General features: G+C 46.1%; 1 protein-coding gene across 1 annotated transcript; it reads left to right on the forward strand.

The window, feature by feature from the left end:
• The first annotated feature begins 331 nt into the window (after nucleotides 1–331).
• LOC121916127 lies at nucleotides 332–4,255 on the forward strand. Its single transcript, XM_042440937.1, has 3 exons — nucleotides 332–487; nucleotides 1,500–1,659; nucleotides 3,590–4,255. Exons 1-3 carry the CDS (start codon nucleotides 445–447, stop codon nucleotides 3,990–3,992), a joined length of 606 nt encoding a protein of 201 aa, XP_042296871.1. The 5' UTR covers nucleotides 332–444; the 3' UTR covers nucleotides 3,993–4,255.
• The last annotated feature ends 5,645 nt before the right edge of the window (nucleotides 4,256–9,900 follow it).

The following is a 9,900-nucleotide window of genomic DNA, read 5'->3' on the forward strand; positions in this document are numbered from 1 at the left end:
ATGCACAACCATCATGTGGCTGAGTGCAATGTCTGCCCCAGCTTTCTCAAAACTCTGGGATATAAGCAATGCTCCTAACTGACTGTCTGCAAAAAGAAAGGGGAGCCCATCGGCTACAGTGGTCTCTCTCCCACCAAAAGGTTCATGGTTTGTTGGCACAGCATTCTTGTTTGATCTTCCAAACGCAAGTTCAGCCATCTCCTCTTGTTTTCTTCTCCCGATGGTGGCTTGGGACATTGGGGCAATGACCCCCACGATGGTGGTGGTGGGTGGATGAGGACCTTCACCCACGTTCTCCCATGCCCTGCGTTAATGATTGACTGGCAGCAGAGGTCTACAGGGGTGGAATGGTGTCTATTTATTTCGCCCTTAGAGATCCCAGCGTTCAGAAAGATCCCCCGGTTTCATCTGCAGCGTGACGCCTGGAGGCTTGGCTGGTCCACCATGAAGTTGTTTGTCTTTTCCTTAGCCTTGGCCATCTTTGCAGGTAAGTAGAGATCCTACCTTGAGCAAAAGGGATGTCCTGAGTGCTGAAAGGGTGACCTTTCCCATTAATTGTGGGTTTTGTGTCCTCAAGTTGGCATTGACCTATTGCAAACCAATGAAGGGGGGACCTCCAAGAGACCCTTCTTAACAGCCCTGTCCAGGGCTATTGCCACTCAGCACAAATAGAGCACTTGGACACTGCTTTAACACCTATGGCAAAATGCTATGGCATTCTGAGATCTGTAGTTTTCTGAGAGCTCTGGTTGATACAATAAACTACAGCTCCTGGGATTCCATAGCACTGGACCATGGCAGCTAAAGTGGAGTCAAACTGGATTATTTCTGCAATGCAGTGGGGTGTAAATTAAACTCAACAACCAAATGCGTTCCAATGAAAAATAAGGAATTACACTCTTAGGGAACATCCACCTTGCAGGGACAATGTTGACATGGCTTTAACTGCCACGGCTCAGTGCTATGGAATCCTGGGATTTGTAGTTTTGTGAGATATGTAGCGTTCTCTGTCTGAGAGTGCTGGTGCCACAACAAACTACAAATCCTAGGATTCTATAGGAGGGAGCTGTGGCAGTTAAAGTGCTATCAAACTGCATTAATTCTGCAGTGTGGCAGTAGCCTAAGCTGCAAAAATGGATTTGTTCCAACTTATTATTACCAAAGATAACCAGCTTTTGAAATAACTTGTTAAAATGAGTTTGGGATTAGCTGGCACCCATCCATAGGCCTGCAGAAATACAGATGCATAGCAGTTTGATCAGACTTTAACTGCCGTGACACTTTCCTAAGGAATTTTGGGATGTGTAGTTTGATGGGGAACTTTGAACTCTTTGCTAGAGAGCTCTAGTACAGCACTGAAACTGCCCGTAGTCTGTCCATGAAAAGAGGAGAAGTTATCCCCAGTAATGCCTTGTGCAACACAAAGCAACGATCCTTAGTCCCATGACCCAGACCCAAACCGAACGCATGGAGTTATGCCACTTTGCTTTGCCTTCCAGGATCCTGGGCGCGTGTCATCAGAGATGCCCCAGACCCAGAATCTGATAGTAAATTGTCCAAATTGATTGACGAATTGGAGGAATTCCTGGACAACATCAGCAACGCAACCGAGAAGAAATGGGAGCACTTCAAGCATTCAAAGACCGGCAAGGCCCTGCTGTGAGTAAATATCCCATCCTTTGCAGAAGGGAGAGGAGAAGAAGAAGGGACAAAATCTGGCCCTTCCCAAGCAAAAGCATCTCGGCGACCCTTATATGTGTGTTGTAGCCTGAAAAAAGGCAACAATTCCCTCTTGTCCAGTGAAATAGCCAATGTCCAGGCGAGAGTCACAGAATGAAAAACAGGAACAGGTTTTTGCTAAGACCAGATGTGATTTGCAAACTTGGGTTTGCAAACCAAGAAATGGCTGACACCAGAGTCTTGTAACTCAAATGCAGTATCAAGATGCATTATTTATGCAATGCAGATGCATTCTTAGCAAAGAATGACAGACTCCTTGATCTTTTTATACTCATAGGCAAAGCTATAGTGCTGGTCACTATATTGGAAGCCAACAAGGCAATGCCTACTTATTCTACATTACATAGTAACTAAGGGCTTTAAAGGAAAACGGGATCCATGTCATGTTATCAGACATGTAGACAACAGCCCCTCGGACATCTGGTACTCTCTAGTGCTTTATATCCCACAAAGCCTTGCCCGCATTGCCATTGCCTGCGCATTATGGCCAGCCAAATGACCTAAGGGCCAAGATGTCTCTTCCTCTTTTACTTTGAGCATCTGAGCATCTCCAGGGTTTCTGACCAAAGCCTAGATCCTGTGCAAAGTCATGATGGGACTAAACACATTGCTGAGACAATTGTTGTTGTGACATCTAAGGATCTCTCATCGCATGCCAAGGTTTGCCTTTTGATATCTGATGCAAACAAATTTTTATCCTTTAGGATTGCTAAATTCTTAACCAAATCTATGCAACTATGAGCTGCACTAAGGAAGGCAAGGATGGGCAGCGTCTCTCCAAAGCTTAGTAGCTTTGTATTTGTTCTTCTTATCTGAGTAAACTGTCTGTTTGCTTCTAACACAATAAGAAATTCTTCTCAAATGTTGTTTGGAGAATCGACATATATGTAAACAACACCTATGCAAAGAGCCTGCTGTGCCGGGGATTGCGGCCGCACTGCAGAATTCACGTGGTTTGACACCGCTTTAACTGTTGTGACTCTGTTCTATGGAATCCTGGGATTTGTAGTTTGTGGTGGCACCAGAGCTCTCTGACAGAAAAGGCTATACATCTCACCAAACTATGTAGCATTGGGCCACGGCAGTCAAAGACGGCATAAAACTGCATTAAGTCTGCAGTACAGAGGCAGCCTAATACCTGCAGAATTCAAACCTAAAGATCTATTGATATACAGTCAGCCCTTCTTATACATGGATTTTTTTAATACATGGATGCAAACATACATGGTTTGAAAATGTTCTAAAAAGTATAAATTTCAAATATCAAACCTTGATTTTCCATTTTTTATAAGGAACACCATTTTGTTATGTCATTATATTTAATGGGACTTGAGCATCCAGGGATTTTGTGATCCACGGGGGATCTTGGAACCAAACCTCAGCATATAACAAGGGTCCATTGTATATCTAAAGATATATGGATGCTTATTGCATACTCATTGGGCTTGATACTGGTTTAACTGTCATGGCTCCTGTTCCAGGGTAGATTCCAGGAGAATGGTTTGGATGGTTAGTGAGTTCTTACATGCATCCTAGACGGGAGCTTTTTAAGCTTAGGATACATATAACCAAGACATCTTCCTCTTCATCCTCCTCAATCTCCTCCTCCTCCTTTTTCTTTTTCTCCTCATCTCATCTTATCTCCTTCTCCTTCGCATCTCCTCTCCTCCTCTTCCTTATTTTCCTCTTCCTCTATTCCTTATTCTCTTCTTCCCTGTCTTCTCTGTATACTCCTTCTCTTCCTCCTCCTCTTCCTCTTTATTCTCCTCTCCTCCTCCTTGTTCTCTTCCTCCTCTTCTTTTCATCCTCATCCTCCTCTTCCTCCTCCTTCTTGCTGCTGCTCCTGCAGAGAACTGTTGGACGATGAAGACGAGGCTAAATCAGAAGGCAAGGACAAAGCATCACCGGAGGAGGAGGAAGACATCGTGGAAGCAATAATTGACATAATTGGCGATGTTGCTGATGCCGCAGAGGACGTTGTGGTGGAGATAGGGAAGCAAGCCGTTCCCATCATCAAGGAGTTTGGTAAAGCCGTGGAAAAAGCGTTGGGGAAGCATTTGGACCCCTTGGTAGAGAAGATTGAGCCGCACATGGAGCGCCTGCTCCAAGCTTTGGCCAACAAGACCCACGAACTGGACCACACGCTGGAGGAGCTCTTGCCTCAACAACTGGAGGCCCTCGACCACCATGCGCCTCATTACATCCAGAAGCTGGCCGAGCTCGACTCCAAAAAGAAGGCAGCCAAAATATAGAAGCGGAGGCTATCAACAAGAATCCAAGCGCATGTCCTTCCCATGCATTCTGGAGCCGAGATGAAAACGGAAGTGAAAATTAATTCAAGAAGAAGGGAGACACTCTTGTGTTCATCAAACCCATCGTTTCCTTGAACGCAACGGGCGGCAGAAATGTTGAAGACCTCTACGTGGAATTGAGCAGCTATTGAAATAACTTTGTGGGCGGTAATCTTGTATTCCTTTCTCCAAATCACGTAATAAAGGAGAAATCCCCAAAACAACATTGCTTCGGTCTCGGCTTCATGCGCATGTCTCATTGATCATCCTTAAAGTGTTCCATCTCCACAAAGCCAAATTAAACCAGATAGCCTAAGAGTGAAATACCACTTCGCATAGCAAACCTTAGTAAACCAAGCCTGTCCCAGAGCATTAAAAAGTGACTTGTTTGGATTACAACTCTCAGCCAGCCAGCATGGCCAATGTCTCAGGCATTCTGGGTCTTGTAGTCCAAAAAAGGAACTTTCCCAAATTCTCCTGTCCTCAGAAGACAGATGGTCTGTGGCCATCCTCAGCCTGGTTTTTAGGGTCTGGCAGAGACTTGATGTTCAAATCAACGTATTGCAACCTCTCCAATAATAATAATAATAATAATAATAATAATAATAATAATAATAATTTATTTATAGCCCGCCCAATCATGGAGAATATGGGTGCGTTACAGCAGAAAATACATCAAAAATACAGTAAAAATTCAAATCCTATGGTTTTCCTGGCAAGATTTCTTCAGAGGTTTGCCATTGCCTCCTTCTGAGGCTGAGAGAGTGGGACTTGCCCAAGACCACCTAATGCACTCTTCTGGATGGACAGGGATTCGAACCCTGATCTCCCGGAGTCCTAACCCGACAGTCACATCACAATGGCAGTCTGGTTCCCACTTCCATCTCTTGACTTATAGTGGCCCGACCCTAGGGGTTTCATGACACGATTTTCCAGAGGTTGGCTGTCCTTCCCTTCCTCTGAGGTGAGAGAGTGTGACTCAACGAAGGTCCCCTGATGGGCCTCCGGACTGAGCGGAGATTTGAACTCTGCTTTCCAATCTTAGTCCAACACCTATTAAGGCTATTTAAACCTTAATTCAATAGGTACAATTCTGGCTTTCCAAAAGGTGGGCATTATTCACATAAGGAAAATGCACATGAATTAATGCTGCAGCTGGAATTCTTCTGGTTAGTCTCAACCAGAGTAGACCTACTGTGGGACAGTGAGTCTACATGAAGGCAAATCTAGGCCAGCCTTCTCCAACATGGTGGTCTCCACAGCCATGGAACTACAAGACCCTTTGGATTCATGCTTTCCCCCCACAAACACTGTTGCAACAACACTAGCATGGAAAAGAGAAAGAGGCGGCCTCTCTACCTTGGTTATTGATTCACCCATCAGCCTCCTCTCCATCTATATCCTTCCCTCCAAACTCCAGAGGACCACGGTGACATTGTGGTTGTCATTTAGTATGTCTATAAGTGATGTTACAAAACTGACCTCATCTCTAAGTTGTCTGTGGTTGTGACATCCTCCTTCCTTGTAGTGGAGGGTGGTATATCAGGTTGGCATTCCCATGGTGCTCTTTGCCATAATCCCAGCCCCATCATGATTCTGGGCAGTGGCTGACAACACCAATCCCCTCAATGCATAGATGAAATCAGGATTTTTTTTCTGCCTCAAGATGCAGCCATTTTACTTCCTTGCAATGAAACCTAATGGTGAGGAAAGGGCATTAAATGGGCAAAGAGGTTTCATTGAAAGGAAGTGGAAATGAATGTGGAGGTCCTTCCGGAACAATCCACAATCCTATTTCCTTTTCATCCTTGCACTGTAAATAATGTGTCATCATTGGTAAACTACCCATCTCACAATTCACCTTAGATCACATGCACATCTACGCACAGTAACTCCGAAGACAGATCCTGGGAGACCATTGCCCACACAACCCTTTCATTCTGACATGTTTCATTCTGACTTGGGCACACAGGAGGGGGCGGATAGGTGAATGCTCCATCCCACCCACCCCAATGGGATCATTGCCCCACTGTCCCAAATGAGAAGCACAGAGTTCCTCGAAGAGGACCAGCCCTCCCTTCAGCCACCATCTGGGAAGAGAGGCAGGCGAGCTCCCCCAGGCCTGCCTGGAAGAAGCAGAGGCCCTCCCTCTGGTCCATCTGCCTTGGTCCAGGCTCAGAGGGAGAAAAATGCTGGACCTGATCCCCTCCCCCTTCCAAGCTGTTTGGAAGGAGAATGGCATCCCAAGGCAAGCACAACCCGGCAACGTTGGTACCTGCACACTCTCCAACATTTTACCAAGAACCAGGGCATCTGGGGCCAAGCACATCAGAGTGTGGTCAAGATGCAAATTTATAGGATAAGGGGGAAATGACAAGCAGGAGAGGATGCAGAAGTTTGGTTTTGCCTGAGCAAAAGACCTCCATTTCTGAGGCCACATTGCTGGAAAGGTAATAGATAATAGAAAGAGAGGAGGACCACATATCAGACTCAATCAGGAGGTCACAGGTCTGAACCTACAAGACCTAAGCAAAGATATAAGGTCTTGGAGATGTCTCATCCACAGGGTCACCATGAGTAGAAGTCACCTTGAAGACTGCTAACAAACAACAACAAGATATTTAGTGATTATGGCTTCTCTTGGCTTCCTGTTGTATCTGCCTTGCTGTTGGGAGGACATTCATCGGATACTGGAAAAGGCTCTCTGTGTTGTGGCTGACTCCCACCTCTTCATTTCCACAGAACAGGACTACTCATACATATGAGGAGATTCACAAGAGAGAGAACTCTATTAGGCATTTGTAGCTCCTCTAGCGCAATTCTGTAGTCAGCGCCTGGCGGATGTTGACCACAGAGTTGCACTGGAAGACCTAGAGATTCCTAGAGCACTGTTTCTCTCAGGTCAAAACATAGTGGGGTTTTTTAATTGCAGTTTTTCGACATCCAAGGGGGTCCTGTGCCTCTAACCCCAGCAAATGTGGAGGGACGAATTGACTTAACTCTATGAAAGCTCATGCTGCCAACTTTTTTCTTTCACTTAGTCTCAAAGAAGGGGGAAAACACAGCAAGAAATGAACACTTTCAATAATAAATATACAGTATCTGGCTGTACATAATCATAACAGATATCAATGCAATGATAATAATTTTAAAAAATACAGAAAGGCAATACAAATAAAAATAAACATTTGAAAATATGCTACTAATGTTGCTTCCATCCTCTTCTGGTCTTATTGCAAGTGCCATGTTTTGGGGGTTTAGGTGCCAACCTCGTACAAAAAAACATTTGGGGAACTGGTTGCAGTCCAGGCCATCCTGATGGTAGAGGAAAGTTTTCCATGCTGTCCTTTGGAGATGGGGACTCGTCTCCCTTCCAACCCCTGCAGTTCTTGGCCTGTGTTGTGACTTCCGTAGCCAGGGGTGGCTGGTTCTCTTCCTCACCCTGCGTCCCCAACGCCAGTCCCTGGGTGCCAAGGGGTGCCAAGGGCAGGACAGAGGAGAACATCTGGAGAGGCTGAGGGCAGGAGATGGATAAGGGTCTGCCCTGGCTCTGCGTCTCCACTCTCCAGCACCAGAAATGGTTCTTCCCCTGCTCTGCAAGCCAGGCCATAGTAGCCCCCCCCCAGACTGGAGCATTAGTTGTTCTGCTCATTACCTCTCTTGTTATGAATGCTTTGTGCATTTGGTGGAGGATATGGAAAGGAAAACCCATCTCCTGTGTCAGTACACACTGCCCAAATATAGTGTTCCTCCGAATTGCGGGTTTGGAATCGCGGTTCCGAATAACAGCGCTATTGGTGCCTCCCCCACTCCTTCCACCCCTTCCCTCTTTTTTTTCATCCCCATGCGGTCTGGTGTGGCTTGGGAGATGGAATGGGATTCCTTCTTCAGACTGGCCGAAGCCAGGGACGGCATCAAGCTGCGTCGATCCAATTGGAGAGGGGGATATAATAAATATACATTTCATTATTATTGTGGGTTCCCCCACTTCCTTCCCATCTGTGTCCTCACTGCTTGGATGGAAAGGATGGGCGTGGGAGAGATGTTTCCCATCTGTGTCCCATTCCCAGGGCAACGGGATGAGAATGCACCTGTATTGAGTAAATATGCCTACCCACCGGGCAGACAGAAAGGCGGCAATGTGACTGGTCAATGGATGGGCAGACTATGATGCCGTCCCTGGCTTCGGCCAGTATGAGAAGGACTCCCATTCCATCCCCACACCAGGCGCATTGGGGACGAAAAAAAGAGGGAAGGAGGGGGGCTTGAATATCCCTTAATTTTCAAATACGTGGGGGGGGGGGTGGTGGTGTCCCAGAACAGTTACTCCGCGAATTTGGAGGGACGACTGTATATCTTTGCATGTGATGCCATCTTTCTCCTCCCAGACCCAGCAGACAGTCCTTAGAGGGACGTTCAGGCGTTCTGGTGAACTTCTCCACTAGAGTTCTCTCTGGCAGTCTGGAAACCTGGATCTTCCCCTGAGATCATGGCATTCCTGGAAGCGATTCTTTGCCTGGAAAAGAAGAGAAGAAGTACTTGTTGGTTGTTTTGACTTGACCATCTTCCCTTTTGAACACTGTAATATTCCAAGTGGGCATTCTCCCAAAAAAATCACCTGATCAGTCACAGTATCCTTCAAACACCTCCTGCTGTAAACCCCATCTTTTATCTAGGATATCGAGGGCCGAAGCGGTATCCCTGCAGAGGAAAGACAACAGTTGTCACATCACTAAGTCCTTAGCCTGACAGAAAAGCTTGTATGTTTATAATCCTATGTCTATCTTCATCAAGTAGAATGGAAACGACTGACCACTCTGTCCCCAGAAAGAAGGAAGAGACACATCTTACTTAATGGTCATGTGGCCCTCTGTCATCGTCTTGTTAGGTCTCAGGATTTGTGCCGACAGGAAATTTGAAAGAATGATATTGAATTCGGTGACCCAGTTGTCTAGGCTTTCAGTGTCTTCAACCTTGGTCACAAGGAATGCAATCATTCTAATTGCCAAAACCTGGAGAAAGAGAAAACCGCCCTGGGCTAAATCAAAGGAGAGAGAGCTCTTGATGCCCATCAGGACAAGGCCTTCTGAAGAAGAGCTCTCCTTACCTTCATCTCAAGCTTTTTTGTTTCAGACACAAGAAAATCATGCGGTGGCCGACCAACTGATCTTATCAAGAGCTGGATTACATGTGTAAAGTCACACTCAGGTGACATAACCACGCAGGAGAGTAATTCAAAACAAACCCTGCCAAGAGAAGAAATTCTTACTGAGCTTTCAAACCCAGAAAGGGGGAACTGAGGACCCCAGGGCTGTGTGTTGAGAAGAGGAGAAGAAAAACCAAGCATCTACCTTTCTCCTGTTTGGAGGACGTGCTCAAAAAACAAGTCAAGGTGATTTTCGGCTAAACCAGATGCGATACGCATAGCCGCTTCAGGGTGAAAACCGCGGAAGCCATTGCACATGGCGTGAAATCCAGTTTTCATCTGTATGGGAAGAAGAAAAAAGATTGTGGGGAGGAATTAGGTCTATGGCGCCCAGAAGATGCGCCATAGTGGTCTTCTTCTGGTGCCTTACCTGCAGTGGTGCAAATGGTGACCGTTGCCAAATATTCATGCTACAATTCTCCTCGTTGACACTGTACAAGAAGAACAAAGAGCTGACATTGCGAGTGATAGCACCAAATGTTTAATTATTTGTTGATTATCTAATGAAAGGCAAGGGCAGGAGGGAGCCCTGAGTTGGCAGGGATGGTTTCTCAACACTCAGAGGAGAAACAAGACAAAGGGCACCTTTTGGGGGAACTCAGGGCACCCACCAGCAATAGCATCTAAAATAATGGTACTTTCAGCCCCTCCCAGTTGAGAAGC

This window comes from Sceloporus undulatus, chromosome 9, assembly GCF_019175285.1.
Source record: "Sceloporus undulatus isolate JIND9_A2432 ecotype Alabama chromosome 9, SceUnd_v1.1, whole genome shotgun sequence".
NCBI classification, from domain to species: Eukaryota; Metazoa; Chordata; class Lepidosauria; order Squamata; family Phrynosomatidae; genus Sceloporus; species Sceloporus undulatus.

Coding starts and splice junctions, on each gene's coding strand:
- LOC121916127 (XM_042440937.1), top strand. CDS start 445: ATGAAGTTGTTTGTCTTTTCCTTAGCCTTGGCCATCTTTGCAG. Junction 488..1,499: donor AGCCTTGGCCATCTTTGCAG/GTAAGTAGAGAT, acceptor TTTGCCTTCCAG/GATCCTGGGCGCGTGTCATC. Junction 1,660..3,589: donor AAGACCGGCAAGGCCCTGCT/GTGAGTAAATAT, acceptor CTGCTCCTGCAG/AGAACTGTTGGACGATGAAG.